Source organism: Ixodes scapularis, unplaced genomic scaffold (genome assembly GCF_016920785.2).
Source record: "Ixodes scapularis isolate PalLabHiFi unplaced genomic scaffold, ASM1692078v2 PGA_scaffold9__187_contigs__length_104089568, whole genome shotgun sequence".
Lineage (NCBI taxonomy): Eukaryota > Metazoa > Arthropoda > Arachnida > Ixodida > Ixodidae > Ixodes > Ixodes scapularis.
In genome coordinates, this window is record NW_024609884.1 from 17,038,892 (window position 1) to 17,061,352 (window position 22,461).

General features: G+C 49.7%; 1 protein-coding gene across 2 annotated transcripts in view; it reads left to right on the plus strand.

Moving 5' to 3' along the window:
• LOC8024862 (FH1/FH2 domain-containing protein 3) overlaps positions 1-22,461 on the plus strand; it is a 182,322-nt gene that overhangs the window by 42,607 nt on the left and 117,254 nt on the right. For both annotated transcript variants that reach the window (XM_042287298.1, XM_042287299.1), the window contains one exon: positions 7,926-8,047. In XM_042287298.1, the coding sequence (XP_042143232.1) occupies positions 7,926-8,047 (122 nt within the window). The remainder of the gene's footprint in view (positions 1-7,925; positions 8,048-22,461) is intronic.

Genomic DNA, 22,461 nt, shown 5'->3' on the forward strand with positions numbered 1-22,461 from the left:
TTATAGCATATAATTTATTTTTAACGGAGTCTGGCAAGGCAGGGCTGACGTAAACGATAAAACATCGTTTAGTAAAAAAAGTGCTGAAAACATTTGAGCATGCCCTGGCAAAGAACTGAGTATTCATTTAGACTTTGTGGCGACCCTTCGTGTTCAACCGAATTATACTGTTAAAGCCCTTTTCCCTCCCTCCCGTTTCCATTAGCCTCGCGAGTATGCTCGCATTTGCCCAGGTGCCAGAGAATGTACTGTTAGAAGTATTCTGGTCTGGCATTTCTCGGCTGTGCTGCCAAACGAACCGCAACGGCCACTGGCGAGACCCGCAGCGCACGTGCGCGGACCTTTTTTTTTTTTTTTTTGACGGTATCCAAAACAGTCGAAACGCAGCAGAAGCGGTTCGAGCACGAGCCACCTGGCTCGATGAATTTTCTCACTTCTAAACTCGGATAGCAGAGCAGCGAATCCGCTCACCGTGGCTATCCGACTCATCATCCACACGGAAATGCCTTCCGAAGTGGACAGCCGCCGCCTCACCCCCGCGCAGTGAACCGATCGGGCGGGCTGCTCGGTTGACGCGAAAGGTGCGACGCTCTTTTTCTCGCTCTGGGACGTCCCGCGGGTCTTTTGTTTCCTGGGGTGAGCAGAGCGCATGCGCAAAAGGCGGCTCGCTCCCTTCTCAAGGCCGCCTATTTCCAGCTGCCGCGTCTCTCTTTCTCTCGCTGCTGCTCGATTCGGAAGTCAGTTGCCGCAGAACTGGCAAAACGCGCAAGCAGAGCCCCGGAAAGCGGCTTTTTTCTCTCCCGCCTTCCGTTCGCATTGTTGCTGCTCCACTCCTGGCCTGGACTCGTGGTCCGCCGCGCGCGTGGGCGGATTTTTTTCTTTTTGGTTTTTTTTTTTTTTTTTTTTTTTTTTTTGCTGCGCTCTGTGTTTCTTTCTACTCGAGGAAGCGCTGTGGCTCGTTCGCACGCGTTGTCGTTGGGCAGAGGGCTCAAATATCCCCGGGCGTGGCTACAGTAAGGCTCCGCTTATCAATTTGCAAGGGACGTCGTATCCGAACATGTTCGGTGGCCAGGGGCCCTAAACTCGTCAAGCTGAAAGTTGGAGCCGAAAGTTCGTGGCCCATTGGGACTTCGGAGAAAAAAGCGCGAAGTCATCGTCGTGATAGGCCAATCGGTGCCCTCCGTCAACTTCGGCCCCAACTTTGTCTTCGACGAGTTTAGAGGCCCAGAACCACAGAGGCTATGGGAGAACAAACCAGCACGTGATTGGTAACGCCACGCGACCGAGACCGACTGATAGAAAGAAGAAAAAAAAAAAAAAAAGAAGGTCGAGCGTTACGTTACGTTACGTTACGAAAAGTCACCGAGAGCTACCAATTCAAGGAGATAGCCTGGCACGCGACATTCTAAACACGAATGTTTCGGTGACGACGAGCCAGGGCGGTGAGTTACCGTGGCAACCGAGGATACAAAGCACGTCGTAACGTATCGGAGTCGAGCTCAATTCAGCTTTTAAAACTGGTTCACACAGCACCGTTTTCTCACGTTACGTCTAAGTCACCGAAACATTCGTGACTAGAATGTCGCGTGCCAGGTATACCTCCTCGAATGGGTAGTCACGCTTGATATGTAGCACACTTATCCCGGTGGCTTGTACATAAGCTTACGTAACGTAACGTAAGGAATCGGGGCTGTGTGAACCAGCCTTTAGCGTGCAAGCGAGTTGGGGACGTTGCCTGTCCCCATTTATTTTTGTCTACCACAGTAAACTTCCTCCTGCGCCAATCAAACCTTCTTTTTTTTTTTTTTTTTTTTTTTTTTTTTTTTTTTTTTTTAGCGCGTAGACGACGTCGGTTGCCGCGACCGTGTAACAATGGAAAGTCTCGCAGCTTCTTTTTGTGGAGTCATGCCTACCAGCTATCTGGTCTTCTATGAATCGTCCCAATGATCGCCTTCAGTATGCTTCCATCTTTGTTTACTGGCCTGTGGGTCAGTAAACAAAGATCTATCGAACGACGCACACTTCTCCACAGCCGCCCTATCACTCGGTGCATTTTACCTAGGTGATGAACATCGTAAAAGTCCGTTGGTATACAGTATCTCTCTTGACTCTGTTCCATATTAAGCCAGATCACAGCCGACCTTGGAGCCGAGAGGCCAGTCAAACAGCTCCGAAAGTGGAACGTCAGGCAGTTGGCCAGTTCGCCGTCTTTTTGTGCGTACTGCTTTGCCGGCTCCTTCAGTCGAGTGTGCCCCGTGTACTTTTAGTTTGTGCGTATGCGTTTGTCGGTCTTACAGGAATTGACAGCGCTCAGACGTGCAAGGTGAAGCGAACAGTCGGGACTGCAATGACTCATTAAAGATTCTCTTTCCATCTCTCCAATGGTGCGAGATTTCTCCAGTCTGGTGCCGCTGTTGCCGATTGGCTGCGCAGCATGATCCAAATGTATGGCCAGGGATGGGCAAAATACATGCAAATATGTATTGAAATACAAATACAAAATACTTAGTCAAAGACGTATTTAATTACAACTCTAATTACATTTCCAAAAAAAGCATTTAAGTGCAAGATACAAATACAACCATATGTATTTGGTTTCCTCCAAATACATTTCTCAAAATTTGCGTCAGCGACTTCAGGGCACCTGGAACGGGTTTCTGGGTATCTCATTTTAATTTCGCATCGCACACTCGGGAGTAAGTGTGCGAAGCTCTAGTAACGTAATAGAAATATAATCACAAAACAAATGTAATCAGCTTGGACGTAATAGGTGAAAAAAGTACAGAGCTTCAAGCAGCTTTTTTCGTCGATTACATTTTGGTATATACCAACAAAGAACCGTGACGACCAAGACGCGCAGCACTAGCTAGAGAATTTTTTATTGATGCAACTCGCAGCAGTTACGAAAATCTGGACGACCCGCGCATTTAGAATGTTCCAGGCAAAAATATGGATGGAAGTCAGGCTGGAAAGCATCACAAGTTGTCACAGGCACTTTTTTAGCCAGTCTGCCTGTGAACGTCGATTTCGTCACTATTCTTGCCCTGGACTAGTACCGTAATCACAAAGTCACCAAACGCTTGTGCTTGATTGAGGGACACTGCATTCGTGCAGAACGTAGTTTTCGTCATGCTCTGGACAGTGCCTTTAAAATAAATTTGGAGGAGAAAAAGAAAAAAAGCCCCATGGCCGAATAAGGATGGAGACTATATCTTACAACCACATGCATAAAAACAAGATGTATTTTCGCCCACAAAATTGTATTTAATTACAATTGTATTTTAAATACCCACGTTTTAGTATTGAAATACACACGTGAAATACATTATCCAATTTGTAATTAAATAAAAATATAAAATACTCAAAGTATTTGAAATACGTATTTCAAATACTTGTATTTGAAATACTGCCCATCCCTATGTATGGCAAATGTCAGGCAATTGTGTTGCGCAGCCTTCCATACTCTCGAGCTCCTCTCCCTTAGTGCGCACAGGTGGTCGAGCTGCTCCTCGCCTACCCCTCTGGACACCTGGACACATGCCCCCCCCCTCCCCCCCCCCCCCCCGTTAACCAATCAGCGTCGAGCACCTCGCTCCTCCTCTCCCACCCGTCAACCAATCAGTGTCGAGCCTCGCGGCCACGTTTTTATCCAGGCTTCACGAAGTGCCGAACACCAAAGAACGTTTCACGTTAAAATACCTGTAGCCAACACTGACCGCGCCTTACACTTAAACTCAGTGACGAATGCTTTAAAGGTTTGTTCGCACTTCTTAGGAACTGTACTCAGTCTACAACATCTCTTGCGAACGCTTCTCCGCGGAGCACCATTCACTATACTACGAGCGTCAGCGATACTTTTTGGAAGTGTGAAATACGGTGCAGTCGTCTTCCTGTCAGTGTGATGGCGTCAAGTTCCTAATTCTACGCAAGAGGGCCCGACCAAACGATTGGGCGCGTTTCCAGCCTTTGAAGAAGAAAAGAGGGGAAAGTAGCCGCCTTAGGACGAATACGAAATTAGCAATTGATTGTTGCGCTATGGTGAGCATCACGCTCGCACCATGGAGCGAACGCGCCTGCCTCACAGCCTGGGCGTCTTGGGTGTTTAGGTGTGAATGAATATCCGGTCCCGAAGGTGCGGTGCCTGGAAGAAGGCGGCGGCGACGCGTTCCCGGAATCCCGGCGGGCGATTGCGGAGGACAGTGTCGCTTGGCCGCCGCTTTTTCTTTTGACGAGCGGCGCACGAGGGCGAGCGAGGTCAAGGTCATCCGGTCTCCCGCCGCCGCTGGTTCCTTCCAGTGCTCGCTGTCAGTTTGGGGAGGCCGCCAGACAGGCTTCCTCGCGGCCGATGCCGTCCGCAGACTGCGTTGCGTCGCAGCCGCTCGCTGCCATGCCGGGGCTTGGCCTGCTGCTGCCCGTCCCCCAGAATCCACAAGAAACTGAGAGAGAGAGATGGGGGTTCCAAAGGATGGCGTAGAGATGCAGCGTTACCGCAAATATCGAGCGCACTTCCGAGGGCTAATTTGGGCGATGCCAGACTTGTACGTAACGCGTTACAAGTAATGGAGTACTTGTAATCGATTACATTGAACTGTAATTTTGTAACGCTTCATTTACTCCCTTTAAGGAGTAACGATCCTTGTAATTGAATTACTTTTTTTGCTGTAATCGATTACAAAATTACCCATGACAATTTTTCTCAATTTATTTGGGGGGAGGGGGGAGGGGTTAGATGTGCTGGAGTCACTCAGCTCTGGGCGACGGTCAATTTGTTTTTGTTCGAAATTATTGACCATGGGACTTCGAGGCTTAGGAGACCACTTCACTTTGCTTTGTTTCCTGGGTACATTTTGATTTTGGTACACCGGAAACTACGTGCGTATATGAAAAAGGACCTTATCCAGCCTCTTGTGAGTAGTGTATTTAAACAGCGCTCTTTTTATTTATTATATTTTTTTCACGAGCGGGATTGAGTGTCTTGGCGTCTTTCACTCAGCTGTGACCAAAACGGTCACAGCTTTTTTTTTTTTTTTGTAACAACTGAGCTTGACACCCCAAGGATTATGCTACCGTAATAAAAAAAAGTGCAAGTAACTTGGGAAGTAATCGATTACTTTAGAGTAATTTTTGATTACTTTTTTTGAGGCTGTAATTGTAATTGTAATCGGTTACTTTTTTTCAGTAACGTGTACAAGTCTGGCTGATGCTAACTTGGAGTCTGTACCTTGTCCACTGATATCGAAACCGGCATCGGTGGGAATTTGCGCCAGAACCTCCGATTTCGTAGTCCTCGGCCTCCGATGTGCCGTGGATGCTTTGGAGCCGCCCGAGCCAGTTGGTTTACTTTCGGTCGAGAGTTATAATAAACCGTTCCCGACGCCTTTGCCCAGTTTTCGTAGACCGTATTCCCTCCTCCGCTACGCTCTCCGGAACGAAGACTCCATGCGCGGCGCTAGCCTTACCTGCACAGTCCTGGATCTCGTAAGTGGGTGGCGTTGAGGGTCAGCGGAAACTAGGGAGTTTTCGTAGATCGTTTTCGCCGTCCCGCAACGCCCTCCGCAGCCCGGTACGATACCCTTAACTCCAGTCAAGGCTATCGGCGCGCAGGCGCAGTGGCAACTTCTTCGTTGCGGAGGGCTTAGCGGAGCGGGAAACGCAGTCTCCGAAAACTCCCTAATCTACTACAACTCCCTATTCGCGGTCTGAAACTATACCAGAGAAGCATCGCTGAAGGGTGTATAAGCTCGAACGCCGAACTTCCCAACGCAGAAGCTTCGTCCCTGACAAGTATATTTGCGGAGGACTAATGGCTACGTGAAGCAGCAAACTGCTAGGAAGTGGAGACGTCGCCCACGGGAGGTTTCCGTCGGGGGCCCGTGCAGGGTCAGCAACTCCCGTCGGGCTCGACCGATCGCTGGAGCGTCAAATAGGCGAGCCCGTTCGGCGTTGTGTGCGTTCCGCCCGGACGAACTCGACCGCTTCACCGGAAGCTGAGCGCGTCGTCGCCGATGCGGGTAGCCCCGAGCTGTCAGCGGCGTCCCGTTCTGGGACGAAGGGGCCTCGACCGGGCCCGAGTTCACCAGATATTGTGCTACTCGGACTGTGTTACTGTCGCAATTGCTGCTTAAAAAAAAAAAAAAAAAAAAAAAAAAAAAATGACGGGGCATTTTTTTTTAGTTTTTGAACATGGATTCGGAAACTGGTTTCGGTGGAAGTATGCCCCCCTTCACCCTCCCCGGAATCCCTCGAACGCTCGGATTCCTTAAACATTCCATATCCTGAGCCCTTATTCCTGCGTAAACGGCGGTTAAGCAGACGCTAAGCCACCCATGCATGAATGCGTCCACCACAAACCAGACACTGTCATGTTTCGCCCTATAGTCTCTTGCTTGACCGAAGTTGGTAACGTTTTGCGCATGTTTTCGCGTAAGGACGCGCCCGACGGGGGTAGGTTCGTGTAATCCTGAGACGGCAAAAGATGCCCGCCGGGTTAAGCCTGGTTCAGACAGTTGCGTTTGACTGCGTTTGACTGCGTTGCGGCTTCGAGAAACCATGACATCCCTGCTGCTTATATCGCGTGCCACGATGATTCCTTGAACTGGATTCCACGCTTCACACAAAGCACAGATGTGCCGTTGACTCGCTTTCGGTTCTCGACGCAACGCAGTCAAACGCACTCAAACGCAAGTGTCTGAACCGACCTTTACTTCGCAGCTCAGCATCCTGAGAACTATAATCGCTGCGATCCATCGAAGGAACCTTGCAAATAGCGTAACCGAGACAATGTCTGACCGATCAAACACGGTCTGCGCTGGGACACTCGGCGTGCGAAACGCCACGCTGAGACGTGTCCCTGAGCAGACCGCATTCCCGGGTCAAACGTTTCCTCCGTTCGTCGGATGCGGTAGATCGCATCGATAGTCTCTTCGCGTGCCCTGCCGGGAAGTAGCCGGGGCGGCTGCGAGCGTGCATGGCTCCCGTGTGCGAGCCGAGCTAATGGAGATGCGGCCGCCGCTCGGCGAATTCAGGCAGTCCTTTGTGCTCTCCTGTCCTTCTGGGATCCATCAACGTTTCTGTCAGATCTCGGCTCTTGCAGTCGAATTCTTTCTTTATTAGCCCGTCTGGGAGCTACGCGTGCTTAGCGCCGGCTCCAGTTTTGAATACGGACAGCCAAAGAGCCCTTATCAACGCAAAGTTGCGCCGAGCACGGCTTCGCTCAGGATATGTTGTCTAGTACCCCTGTGCGTGCGTGGCATTATTGATGATATCTGCCATAACCGCTTCGGCGGCGATTCAACTTCGGTTGACCTTATTCTTGTGGTTGTTTCGCAAGCGCGAGATCGCCATTCGGACGGCCTTTCTCACCGCATAGCAGCCGAATGAACCCCCGTGGATCCGTCTGCATTCATTTTGACGCAGTACTGGCACCGCTCAAGTTTACAACTGTATTCAACTCGTGGCGTAGTAAATATAGGATTTGGAGATTGATGATGGGATGGTTAGGGTTGACCAGACCCTGAGTTCTTTGTGCTATCAGTCCCCATTTAGACATATATGCGGTGGTTGTTTCGCTAAGACCGTGAAACCAATCCATCAGCGCCTTCATTTAACACGCTAGTTTGGCCCGATTTATCGCGTTGATTATGGTTTTTCATCGCTGAAGGGCGGTGCGTGCAATCGTGCTCAAATTGATATGCTCTTAAATTAAACTCGACGTGACAGCGAGGCCGACTGCCAATACTGTTTTCCGAGGCTGCAGAGATGCATCGATCAAACGCTGAACTGGCTACTTGATTAAAACGTTCGAATGGGTGCTTGGGCGTCTATCGCGCGGCGCTACCGCGGGGTCATTCTGTTATAGGTCGGGCGGTGTTTACACAATGCCAGTGTTCCTTATTTCTCCTCCTTCGTTCTTTACTTTTGGGCAGTTGGACGACTGCACACTGCAGCTGTACAAGTTCAGCGCCGCCGACAGCGACTATGGCAGCTACTTGGACCTTGAGTCGACTATCGACGAACAGAGCGACGACTTCGAAGGCTTCCAAGACAAGTGAGTGTCTCCATCCATTCCTCACCTCGGCGACTCTGGCACTGAAAGCGGAGTGGAAGCTACTGGCTGACCGAAGCGGTCGGTTCATACCATCCGCTTGTCGCCACGTGATGGCGCTCGCTCCAGCAAGCCCGTAGCTTCCACTCCGGCCTTAGAGAGTAAGGGCGAAATAAATATACCTAAAATAAACGAACACGCAAGAAAACGCTGGCGGTTAGTTCAGTCGATGACGTCTCATCGCGGTTTACCAGGAACCGAGAGTGCTTCCGAGCAAGCTCTCTATTTACGGTCGCTGACGGCTTCTAAACCGCAGGAAGTGGAGAGCCTCGATCACCGCTTTTGCGGACAGTAGTGAAATTGTCGCGCCGATAAAGAGCGCCGAAGCAAGAAGCGAAAGTCGAGCCCTGCGTACATGTTATCAGTGACTAAAGGGACTAAAATCTGACTCATTTTCTGGGTAACCGTCGAACGCTCCTCCATGGAAACCGATCATGCAGACGCGACGTTTCGGCGAGGGAGTGCTCCACATGCCGCTTCGTGGCTTGAAAAAACGGCTTCTGCTCGAAAGCGTCGCGCCGACTGCCGAGCTCATCTGTTTTGTCTGTTTTATAACTTTTAGACGTGATCATCTTCACATTTTGGCAGTCATAACCAGCCAGTGATACCTCAGAGGCATTTTAGGCTAGCGAGCATGTGTGGCGAAAACAATGTTTGGTGTCCGTAACAATAGTGCACACTGTTTCCACGCGCGAGATAAAATGTGCTGCGAGAACAGTGTGTACGCGCTCGAGCGCCATTCGTGGTTTTACTGCAGCTGTTTGACAGACGGTGTCTCGCCGCCGCCGTCGGCTCCAGCTGTTCTTTCCCAGTGCGCCTCTGCACGGGAAAGAGAGACGAGAAAGCGACAAAGCGACAGCCCGCTCCCGCGACTGGCTTTCACGTCCTGTCCGTTCGCGCCCGCTGGCCACGGAAATAAAATCTGCCCGCTGGGGTGTTTGTGGGAACACCGACCGCAGAGGGGAAGCGTTCCGACATTCCAGTGAAAGATGCTTTCCACGATTAAATCCTAGTGCATATGGTTGCGAGTGCCTCGCGGCCTAACATTAGTTAGATCGAGGGAGCGACGAACAAAAAAATGAAAGAAAGGAACCATTCCCGGCATTTTTGATTCTGGCAACAGAGCTCGGGGTCTGCAATAACACACCGTTTGCGTAAGCCTTGGAAAAAACAAACGGCGACTGTTGCGCGCGGCTGCTGCGTTTGACACACGCGTCCCTTCGCAGCGCGCTTCCGCTGCGAAAGGACGGGGGGGGGGGGGGGGGGGGGGGGGGGATAGCACAGCGGAAGCCCATCTCGTTCGGTGCGAGTGTACGGAGGCAACGATTGTTGTTGGCATAGCCAGCTCGAAAACTGTCTTATTGGAGCACTGCTGAAGTTTTAGCAAAACGCCCGTTGTAAAGAAAGAGCTGCTTTGGGAGGTTCCTTTTTGAAGAGAGTCGACTCGGAGATCAAAGACGCGTTTCATAAGTGACAACAAATGCGCACTATGTGTTCTTGTGCTGTCGCTTGGAGGTGCCTGTCACGCGCGCTGTCGCCTGTCGTCTGGTTGAGTAGAACGCATTTGGTTTCTCTCCTCTTTTTTTCCTTCCCCCCCGAGTTAGCGATCAGTCAGCGGGTGATTAATGAATCCGTTCGCTGATAAGCTCGAAAGCGGTTGCGCAAACGAGAGGCCCGATGCCACTACCCGCTCTTTTGTCTCCGCTCGACTGATCGTTTCGAATGCGATGGCGGCATTTGGCAAGCGACTGGAACTTGGCAACGGGCTCGCGCTCATCGGAATGGTTTAGATAGACGACGCACTCGTTCGACGTGTCGCGCGCACCTATACTGTGCAGAAGTAAACACTCCCCGTTTTTATATCGACCACTTTCGGGCCGTGTTCACAGCGTTCAAGCCATCACATCATATTTAAAAAAGAGTAGTGAACGCTTTTTTTTCTTTCTTTTTTAATGCACGGTAGTTGATATTTATCTCAAAAACTCGCGGATCTACGAGATTTTTTTTTTTAATTTTTTCCTTCTCTTGGAATGTGTTAGAACGCTGGGGCCGTGGCCTGTTTCAAAGCTGTGAACTCGGCCTTTCCAGCCTCTGCTGCGTTCCACGTTGAGGTGAAGCGGACTTTAGCGATTCCATTGACTACGCCCGTTCCGGCCGACTGCGCACTGCTCGCGATTTCCATGTCCCATTCAGCTGACGCGCGTCATGGTGGCTGCCCTCGGCCGTGTTCCGTCGCCGGTGCACGCGCCATGTGGGGCCTGCGAGCAGCTTCGCTGACAAATGGGGCTCTTGAGACTCGCGCAGCGATTCCTCCATGCCAACGGCAGGCGTCATGGCGTCGGTATGGAGGACTCGCCAACGCTATGACGCCTCGTGCGCCATTCGGAGGGTGACCTACAATGACACTCTCCATTGCACCGAGCGAATCAACTCGGTGAACATGCGCCCAAGCGTGAAGTGAGGCGCTATAGCGAGCCAGTTTCCTCATCTCGGCGAGCAAGTTGATTGGCTGTTCGCCTAATGGAACTCAGTTCGTAGTCATATTTTTTTAGTGAAATTTCGTGGAGTCACTTGTGTCGGATTCGCAGAGCCAGATTTGTGGGCGCAGCAGGGCAGCTGTGGTGTGGGCAGCTGTAATTCTCGTGTCCAGTGACATTGCAGGCACTTGTGAGAGAGTGTCTATCTGCAAGGGACGTTGAGATGATCGGGGTAATCATCGTCAGCCCAACGTTGTTTCTGCCATCTTAGCGGGCCAGGCCCGAACAATTTACCCCAGAGAGGCGGATACTTCGGGCAGATGACGCGTAGCGACAGGAAAGGAGGCAGGTTTATGGCAACTGAGGCAGGTCGGGGGAAGCGGCCTTTGTGTTGAATTCTCATAACCGGGGTTCCAAGGAACAGGTAGTGGTCGGCGAAACCCCGCTGATGTGACTTCGTCGGCGCTAATCGCAAAACGGGCGGTCTGCCGCAGGAGCCATGCGTTTTCTTTTTTTTATTATTAATTTTTTTTTTTAATTTTTTTTTTTTTTTTTTTTTGGCAGGTGGCAGGTGGCAGCAGTTCGCGAATTCCGCAGCTGTCTTTTTCGAATCACGATAGAGGGCGCCATGAGACGGGATGTGGTAGGGTCGGGGTTTTGATAGTTTGAAACCCCTCCCCAGCTGGGAGTCCTATATACTCAGCTGGTGGAAGCGAGCAAACGTAGCGTTGACTTTTATTACAGCGATGTGGGTGCGTGCCATTATAACTGAAAAAAAAAAAGGGGGGGGGGGGGGCGCTTCTCGACTGCGTAGTCCCTAGTTCAATTGATTCCCAGAGATACGCTGTCTTCCGCTCTATTTTAAGTGAATCAACATACCACACCACAAAGGACGTGGCCTTGGAAACGCGACAGCATACAGATATACGACTCAACTTCTTCAGAATGTCGTCAAAGGAGTTGCACTTTTTTCCGTGGTTTTTGCGCAGATAAGATGAATGCAATAACATTTTCGGAGGTCATTCCAGACGCCAAAAGTTTTGGTCCGTGAACTCGGTCTATAGGTTGTTTCCAGCCCCAGATACCAATGACCAAAAACATCGGAATGTGTGTTTTTCGCCCTCGTAATCTGCAGAGACCTCGCCATCTTCGGTCCCGACCGATGACCGACTGAACACTGAACTGTTTATACGTCGTTGAACCTAACAGTACCCGTACGCACTAACAAACGCAACCTTTCTTCTCTTTCCACACCTCTCTTCCTCAACATTGTTTTCAATATCCGGGCTCTGTTGAGAATAAACCAGAAGAAACAATTCAAACAACAATGTGTTTTTATTCGTTTTTTTGTGTTTTTGTTTAAGCGGAGGTGAGGTAGGTGTTAGATGTCTAACTCGACTGGAAAATAACGTAGCAGGTAAATTAATTAGTGCAATCCTTGGCCCGCTAAATAGTCTCGAGCAAAACCTGCGCAAGATGTTGTGACGTGTAACTTTCTTTTATTGTGCGCTAGTACCGGCAGTTATTAGCTGTGGCGAAAGCTCCGCGGACAAATCACTCACTAGAGGTCGTATAGAGATCCGAAACAGTTGATTCGTGTTCACTACGTGCGTTGCCCGGCTGTGCGCTCGAGCAAGAAAAAAAAAAAAAAAAGCATTGTTTGTATAGTTTGCAAACGTTCAATGAACTCTGCTCGCCGACCTGACAAAAAAACGCACTGTATGGAGCTTTTAGGGCGCTTTAATATTACCAAGTGGGAATAAGCTCCGACGTTTGTCAGCCAGCAAGTTTACTAAGGAGCCGTTTTTTATGTTCTTGTCGTGTCTTTATGAGGGTTGGTCGAATGGCATCAAGTAAAGCGGCACCAGGCTTTCGAAATTCGAAGCTGTCCAGTGAGGGTCTCGCGCCAATTGCCCCTTTCCTGCGTCGCAAGATTTGGTCGCGTGGCTGATCAAGTGCGGCGCTGTCAAGCTAGGGCCCGAAAACACGTGCTTCGAAAAGAACCTCTGGCCAATGCCATTTTTAGCGTTCGCGCCTATGCGGCGGCGCGTAGTTTGCTCGCTTTCCGAAAGCACGAATATGCGCTCTCGCGATGGGCTGCGAAGATCGCACGCTGAGCTGCGATTTTGCAAACATTGGGGCGGCTTGTGCGCGTGTGTATAGCTTGGGATTGGGGCTTGAAACTTCGCAGGGGCGTTCGCACTGTTCGCATGACACACGTTTGGAGATAAATGCCACACGTTGCTTTTCATTACCCGAGGAACGGGGTTTGCGAAGGACCACGAGTTCAGATGAAAGGTGTGGTATATCCCCCTCTTCGTATACCTCTTCCAACTCTCGACTCGCGTGCCGGGCCAACACCTCCTATACCTGTTGTCACATCGAGGAAAAGCACATTAGTCATGCGCTGCGCGAAGTAGTGCTTACAGGATTTGGTTTTCGAAGGAAGAAACGATGTTTTTGGCGTTTAAAACGTCTACGTCTTGATAAAATAACATGATGTTAATCTAAGATTACCTGCGTATATCTTAAACACATGAAGGAGGGAAAATTAGTAACGTCCCCCCCCCCCCCCCCCCAAAAAAAAAAAAAAAAGAGAATTTTTTTTATTTTTTTATTACGGTTTTTGAGGTGAATACGAGAATGGATATCAAATCCGTGCTGAATTTTCGGCGTGTCCTAAAGAAGGCCAACGCGGATGAATATAATTGCTGCCTTCGGAGTTCGGCTCTTGTCCAATCAGTGAGAACACGACTCCATGCCTAATGCCAACGAAGCACTCGTGTCCAATCTGTGCTGCGCGTTGGCCATCTTCGGGTGAATCGGAAAGTTCAGCACAACGGCTTCGTTATCCAGGAAGTGTTGTTCCTTGGCGCTGCATCTGCGAATCAAGCCGAAGAAAAGCCATTATTATATACGTTTGACGACGTGAGGACTTGCGTCGAGTTATCACCCCAAGAGTCACCGCGGGACATCCGTTCCTCGCTCGCAGCCTGGCAAACAATACACGACTTGCGAGTGACGTCATCGACTTGCGAGTGACGTCATTCAGGTGGTTATTGCTACTCGTTCTTGCCGAAGAGAACACATTTATTGGTGCGAGATGCGTGCTGCAGAGGGTGTGTATGCCCTCGGCAGCAAGGCCACCATCCACAAAGGGATGTAACGTCCGTGCTTGGCATGCACGCGACATGCGAAGCACAGGCACGCGACATGCGAAGCAGAGGCACGCGGCATGCGAAGCACAGGCACACGACATGCGAAGCACAGATGTTTCGGTGGCTCGCGGTCGTATCGCGTCGTAGCGTAGTCGAACGAAGTCAGACGCAACCGTGTGGATGGGCCGTATCTTCTTTCAAATTCGACAACTTAAGTCGGCGAACCCGCGTATCGGCGCAAAGGAAAGAGACAAACGTGGTTTCCGTATAACTGCGATAGTTCCCGAAATTCAGGTTCGAAGCTTCATCTGGCGACCAAAATCGGAATTACCTGTGCGTGTTTGAAACAAGCTCGGCCACCGAACTGGAAAGGCGAAAGACAAAAAACAACGCGCTGCACCTTCTTTTCGTTCTCTGACGGCAGAATCTTTGGGGAAGAAAACAATAGCGGCGAAGGCAAGGGCGTTTGCGCCGACGTTTCCCAAGCCGAGTTCGGTCCTGCTTCGCGGCGAACAATAGAGTCGGGCTTTCGAAGCGTGGTTTGCCGCCTTGCATGCGTCAGGTATAGGCTTTATTACCCGCGCTGCGGTCGACGATACTGTATAATAAGCGTCGGTCCGCGTACGCGCACCCAGTGCGCGCAGCCGGGACTTGACGTCGCCGCGCGTCCCCTTGCGAAAGGCGTTTCGGTTTCCGTCGCCAGCTGCTCTCGGGGCGGATACTGTGTCGTCGTTTGGAAGGGCGCTCCACTTTGGCGTCCAGGGCCGCCAAGTACCCTTTGGAAGCGACAGTATTTCTGACTCGTGCGGGGCGTGTCAGCGCTCCCCGGGTCGTGCGCCGCACGCCGCGCTGGCTAGGTGTCCCCGTGCCAAGGCGCAGGGGTCGCTTGGACGGCTGCCACGGCATCACGAGGGCGTCTCGCCGTCGCCATGGCCTCCCCCGCACCCGTCCCCCGGATCCCGTCGTCACCGCACGGCGTCGTATTGACCCTCATCGGTGGAAAGGCCGTGCCAAGTGGCGTTTTGGCTACAACGGAAGTTTTGGTTCGACAGGTAGTGCCATCTTACGCGGAATTATCGCAACTCTGAGGCGGCCCGCGGCCACCGTCATTGGGCCCGATCTCGGGCTCGGACGCCCGGGTGTTTTGCCAAACTGTGACGCAGCGCTCCTCGTGGCTAATGGTTTGGTGGCATAGCCTCCCCGAAGTTGCCTTTTTTGGCCGCCAGCCGCGCTGACTAGCAGCCGAACAAGGCGCCTATAGCTGTTCACTGCCCCGGGGGGCTGTACGCGGTTTTTGTTTGACGGTTGCCACGTTGAAATATGACGTAGTTGGGTTTGGGGGAAAAGGAATGAAGTAAATAATTTAAACGTCGCTACAATAAAAATAAATAAATAAAAAAAAGTATAGCGGCCAGGGTGTGACTTGTTATCTTCACGATTCTTGCCTCGCGATTCGTTCATCGTCGTCCTTTTCCGTCAATGCCACTATCTCATTGTCTGCCGAGCGATACTAATTGGTGCCCGAACTCGGCGCTCCCTGCGTTTCTTAAAGGGATACTTCAACGAAATTTGAAATATATTCGCCGTGTTCATAAATAGGCTGAATATGATCTACAATATCCTTAAATGACAATCGCACGTTTTTATTTTGAGCCCGATGGGCTGTATTTTTCGTTATAAACGGCCCTGACTGGCAAACGCTCGGGGAGCAGCCAGCGGAGAGCACGTCACATCCGCCGCAATCGTGACGTAGATTGTCTCGGGACGAGCAAAGCTGCGGCGAGAGGATGTCCTAGTCGAAGCACGCCAGCGATCGGGCCACCGCGATTAACCCCAAAGCTGCTTTTTTGTGAATTTTGAGTTGCGGGTTAATCTTCTATAATCTTGTAGAGGGACAATAGCGACGTCTGGGGACACACAAAAGAGTGTCCCGGTTAGAGGAGAGTTCCTCCTTCCCCTCTTCTCTCGTGGTGGCTGGATTCGAGACAGGCATCGTCACTACCTGTCAAGGTTCCTATACCCGTTTTCACCTCAAGAACCGCAGTAAAAAAAGTACGGCACCTCGCGGAGGGAATTACTATTTCCCCCTTTATGTTGATAATAAAACTATGTGCGGGTAAATTTTATTTTAGATTAGATATACGTTATCTTACGAAGACGTACACGTTCCAAACGCCAAAACCATCGTTTTTTCCTCTGACAACCAAATCTCGTAAGAACTAGTTCGCGCCGCGTATGAACAATGCACAACACTTGCTTTTTTCTTGAGGTGAAAACGGGTATAGACGAGCCGTACAAACGAGGCTTTAGCGACATCCACCAGGTGCTCCTTGGTAATCGTTTAATTCATTTTAAAATTCCCTTTCGTGTCTTTTTTAACAAGAGGTTGGTGCGCCTGATGTGATACTGTTCCGTTGAACACGAATTTGCCGAGAAATAAGCGCCGAAATTTCGTTGTATACTTTGTTTCACCTTACGTCCAGACGCAGCCGAAGGAGCTGATGGCACCAATCTTACAGCGCCAAAAGCGCACCATCATAGTGTTCATCATGTTCCTGTACATGTGACATCATCGCTGAACCAATCATAAACGAAAGTTCCCCAGTGACTTGCGAAATCACCCCAAACGCCTGGCGCTTGGGGTGATTTCATGATTACTGAATGATGAACCTTCTCACCCGTACCCTTTTGCTTCGATATTCGTGTGCCTTTGCACGGAGCACGCGCGGAGGTATTGAACGACACGAACCTTCTGTCCTGTTTTGTTCCATACACGAAAATAAATAAATAAGATATTCTGCTTACATTGTTTTACGCGCGTGTTATGCGTAAAACATTTCGTCGGCAAACTTTAGTTATGCGTCAATCATTAACGCACAAACCTGTTTGTCTGCGAGGGGTATCGCTGAAGGTAACAAAGTCCATTCTTCTGAGCGCTTGGGTAATTTACCAACATTATTGAAAAACCGTTTGCGTTGTGCTATAGGAATTCAACACTCACAATGATCCGTCACTTGTTTTTGTTTCGCGAAGAAAACGCGCTTCGACACGCTGCGGTCGCCGCGTGCACCCACCTGGGCAGCTTTTCAAATAACAACCACTCTTAACAAAAGTATTCAGCGCTCGTTTCTTTTTAAACTGTCAGAAAGATCTTGGACCGAAGTACGATTTGGCGATCGGTCGATTACCGCGTTAGTGGTGCGGATTAACCGTATAGTTTCCTCGCGGTTATCGCTGATTCATGTATAGCGTCGCATGCACTTTGAAGTGCTCAGCCATAGCGAATCATGACCTCGTCCGATGTTCGACTTTCCACCGTTGCGATCGGCTCGATAGCTGCCTGCAACTGACGACAGCGGACAGCTGTCGTGGGGCAGCAGGCGCTTGGTAAGTGCGAGTTTACCAGACTAAACCGTCGCAGAGGTCTCGCGCTCGGGACTTCCAGTTGGAGGCAGTGCCAGACCCTTCGAGCGAACCCTGTCCCCACTTCGGAGCCCGCAGGCAAACGTCTGACCTATGGCTATTCTCCTCGGCTCCGATGTGACAGTTGGGTTCGCTTTCGTCTGGGACGTCTGGTATAGTCGTAGTGATTTTCGCTTTAAGGCGTGAATTCTTCATGAGCGCAACTGAGTATTTGCTATTAAGAAGACCGAAAAAAAAAAAAAACGAATAACAAAGCAGGTAGCTTTGCGCCTCCCTAATGGAAAAAAAAAAAAATACAATTTAGGAAGGCCGAACAATAACGACAGTCCCCATTCTAATTTGTTCTCGAATCAATGGCGGTTCAGTAAAGTATATAAACCTTGTTGTCATTTCTTTTTTAAATTTTGGCACTTCGTTTTGACGTAGCCGCATGCAAGTCGCGATCACATTCTATTGTTTCCCGCAGACTCCTTGACGTTTTTCACATCGAACGGTGTACACTTGGGCAGGCACGGTTTTAACGCTATTGCGGAAAATGTCTCGCGGTGCACCGTTTCCCTTCCTTGAGCGTGCAAAAAATCCGCTTCTCGCGCGTTAAACAAACAAACAAACAAACACACACACACACACACGCGCGCGCGCACGTACACACACACACACACACACACACACACACACACACACACGCACACGCACACACACACACACACACACACACACACACACACACACACACACACACACACACACACACACCACAAAAAAAAAAAAGAATGACAGGTCTCTACTGTTTGTCGCTCAACCTGCGTAAATAATGCAATCAGTGCAAACGTTTCGCAAGCTGCAGCACGGCCCCTCCAAATGGGTCGCTCGCTGGGTGAACGCGCGCTGTGCAGGCAACTTGGTGGCCGGGGCGTCCGGAGCTGCCCTTTGTGGAATGCTCTCGGTGTTTTGCTTCGCGAACTGCTGCGAGCGGACACGAAGCGAGCGTCCTTCCCGGAGCGCCAACGGGATTGATGGATCACCCGCTGCACTGGGAGCGAATGAACCCGTCGCGGCGAGTGGCGCAAGTCGCCTGCTTCGGAGTCACGGAGAGCTCTGCTGCAGTGTTGCGCGCTCTTCCAACTGCGCCAACGTCCTTCAGCTTTATTCTTAGAACTACTTGTTTTGTTTTTCTTCTTTAGGTGCTGCCGCAACGAGCCTCATTAGCGCGCACTTTAGTCTTTGTTCTGTACATTTTTTTTTTGTTGTTGCAGTTTTTCGGGTGAAACTAGAAGATAACGAAGCCCCCTTTCTTTTTTTGGCGGAGTTTCGAAGCGTTCAATCATATAGGACGGATCTTTTAAACTCCTTACACGGTGCAACTCGAGCAAGACGCGCACCGTTCCTTTTTTCTCTCTTTCTATCTTTCTTTCGGGACTTCGTAGATGTTAAACTAACGTACGCAAAGTCACTCTATACTACGTAGTACGAAAGGATTTAGACCATAGTCTTTGACAGCTTAAAGGCCGACCTCGCGCTTTCCACTTTTGCCCGCCTCCTCCCATCCTGTATCCTCTCCACTTTTTACCTTGCCCCCAACTTGGCTTCCTCCGCAGCTTAGGAGAGGGGAGCGAAAGGAGGGTTGTGCGTCGGCCTGTAACGCTCCGCAGCCAATGACGTTGCACGTTAGCCGGTAGGACGCCAGAGAACCAATCAAAAAGCAAGAAACGTGAACTCTAATGGGCCCTGCTTTTCTTAAAGGGACAGTGACGGACAGGCACGTAGCCAGGATTTTTTTTTTTTTTTGGGGGGGGGGGGGGGAGGGCCGGGCCCCCCCCCCCCCCCCCCCCCCCCAACCCTGGCTACGTGCCTGCTGACGGGGTATTGATGCTCGCCAATAGACCGATCTCATCAAGCGTTCCACGCATGCGTAACGCCTCCATAACTGTAGTTCGTAGGAGGCAGACGCCAGTTCACGAGACAGCTCATACCGCCTCGTGCTCTGCTCGCGCAGACCTCCAGCAGGGTTGTCGCGTGTGCAGAAAGACTACAGCTCCCACGATGCACGTCGGCAGCGGTGGCGTACTCGAACTAGCTGGTGAGATCGGTCTATTGGTTTTTATTTGTACGTGGCATATGAAAGCTCAACTACCCGGAACACAATTTGCGGCTCGAAATTCGGTTTCTTTCCCCCCGAAAACCGCCGATCGAGAACTGACCGGTTTGAGTCGCGTTCACTCTCTTCTCCCTGGTCACGTGCCGTTTTCTATGGTTTCGACACAACCACCAAAGATAATCAAAGTCGTGGGTCATCGAAAGCTCGCACTCAACACTATAAATGTACAAAGAAAATATGATTCTTGTTTTTTGTAGCTTCCAAAAAGCTGCATATATGTTGATTGAAAAACGGAAGTTGCATAGCCACGTGACTGCTGGTAACTTTCTCTTCTACAATTCTTCTTCCTCCCCGATCCAATTTCGGTTTCGGTTAAAGCAGTTCCGTTTTTTTTTTTGTTTTTTTTTTGTTTTTTGTTTTACTTTATAAATATATACGTGACACTGCAGCAAACTATTGATTGGGTAGTCTTCTGACACCATAATGCATCGCCTGGTAAAACATAAAACAAAAATCTTTCGGGGAGTGTCAGTGTCCCTTTGAACAGTGACTATATATACATCAGCATGCTGGGTGCCTGCTAAACTCGCATAATTACGCGTGAACGCGGCTCCCTGCTCTTTTGCCGTGCCAGATCTCGGCGAAATAAACGACGCCACGAGCCGTCGAGCGCGGACAGTGTCTGGCACGATCGCGCGACCATTTCATGCTTCAGCACTAGTATACGCATCATCGCTTAAATGGTGGGTCTGCGAATACAGAAAAAAATATGTTTCGAAATCAAGGATGCACACTCCCGGCTCCTCCGGACAGCGAAGATGCTTGGTCGAACGAATCACGCTTGAGTTCTTGTATGCGAATGAAGATTGATTGAAATATTAATTAATATTCGCCACTTTCGGACACGAGGACGTCGAAAAATTTAAGTTTATATTTTAGCCCGAAGCGACGCCGGGTTAATTCCCAGGTTTTCATAGCACAGACCAACTTGGCACTGCATAAAATATTTCATAATTAAAATAAACGTTGTTTTCTTTTTTTTTTTATCTAGAAGAATTATTTGCTGACGTTAATTGTCGGGTGCATGTGCGCTTGTGAACAGACTGCTTATGTGAGTCCTGAACGAACACCAGCCAAAACCCACGTTCGAACTAAGAAAGAAAGAAAAAGAAACGCGTGGAATTGAACCTGGGGCACCTGGGTGGGGGTTCGGCTCCACGTCAATTTCAGGCATATCAATTTCGAAGTTCGAGAGAGGTGTTTCTTTTATTTCACAGTATGGTAACAAAGCGTCTGTTCATGACACGTTTGAAGCAAGAACTGAAACACAGAATGAAACCACTAGCTGGTACCATCCTCTCGATGTTATAACTAGGGATGTCGCGAACCACCCTAGGTTCGATTTCGAAAGGTTTCGATATTTGCGAAGCAAACTGAGGTTCGATTTCGAAAAATTTCGATATTTTCGTACCGACCGAGGTTCGATTTCGAAAAATTCGCAACTTTTGTCCACAGCGGAGTTTCGAATTCGAAAATTTCGAAGCTTTCACGGTTTCTAAAATTTCGAATTCGAATATTTCGAATATTTTTTTACTTCAGGTTCGATAAATTCGAAGATTTCGAAATCCTTTGTAAAAAAAATTCGAAAACTTCGAACGCTTCGAATTTTTATAGACATGAAGTTCGAACAATTCGAAGATTTCGAATTTATTTTGGCATAAAGTTCGAAAAGTTCGAAAGTTTCGATTCTCTTTTAACGCTAAATTCAAAAAAAAAAAAAAAAACTTTGAAGATTTTGAATTTTTTTTAATCCAAGTTTTCAAAGTTTGAAGTCCGATTTTCAAGTTTTTCTACAGTTTCAGTTTCAAATAACGTTTTCACGACTCACTTGTTTTCACAAAATCAAGTTTAGAAAAGTTAGGGTGTGATATCTAGATTCTGCGAAGTTGGTAAGGCAATTAAATGAGACGACGAGTGTCCCGGACGTGCTAGAATATTTGCCAGTGCAGAATAGACCATTTGCAGTCTCTCCCAAGCGCCCCGGCGCGCGCGCGAGGAATCTTGGGATCGGTGTTCTGTCGGCCCCCGTCGTCTGGCTGCTCTCCGTTGGAATCGCATCACCTCGCCCTAGACATACTTTTCATCTTCGTTGTTTATACTTAATAATCCTCTTTTTTATCTACTCCAGTGTATTTTTCTTGTTCATAAGTGTATCTATTTCGTTCAGCGCTTTGTATTTCTTCTGTATATTACGTGTTTTTGTGCATATTCCATCGTTTTCGACGCGGCCGTCGACGGACACCACGCCGCTTCGTTCGCCGCTCCCGGGGTGAGTACTGACTGTTGCCGTTACGCTCTATCCCGCTCCTAGGCCGTTCATTTAACTCGTGTGCGGTCGCGAGAGAGCAGTTTCGAACATCACTACAAATGTCACCGCTGTAAGCAGAGAAATAAAGTAGTCATCACGAAGCGAAGGCCGACATGCCTTCGCTTCGTGATGCGCTCGCCCTGTGAAATGTGAGCGTGGGATATCGAGTACTGCTTGCGTGCTCAACATTCGGGACGGTGCTTTGTCGTTGCGATCTTTTTGCCCTTCGGACGCTTGCGAAGCTGTACCAGCGGTCGGCGTGCCTCGGCAGCGCTCGTCAACAACCGTCCGCGCAGCATCACATCCTTCGCGTTCGGTTCTTCGTCGCGGCGGGAGAAGGGGTTCTGACTGCGTTTTATGCATAGTATGGGGGAGATTCCATTGTTTATCGAAATTACAGTTCAGCTAGCGCGCTCACTGTGGTGAGGCAAGATTGCCCCTGCGAACCGCGCTAACACAGCGTCCCGCGAGTGCATATCTTTATTGATCATCCCGTTTTCACGCAAGCGCGTGCATATGAAATGCTAGACACTTTTTAGTGGCTCTGCGAACTGCTTCTTTTGGACGAACACTGACGCATTGAAAGCTGGAGTGTCTTTGCCACTCCTGTACAACACTTCACGGTCGTGCCAGCAGCTTTATGCTGCTGGCACGAAACGGATTATGGTCAAAACGCGTTCTTCGTATTCAGAGCTGCACTATATCATGGACACTGACAGGGCAGCAGCAACAAGCAGCTCAGTGACACTGGAGATGCTTGTCCCCAATGCCAGTGCGTGGCTTGCTTTCAGAATGCTCCTTCGACTGTGTAATGTTCGAAAGTGCACAAGAAG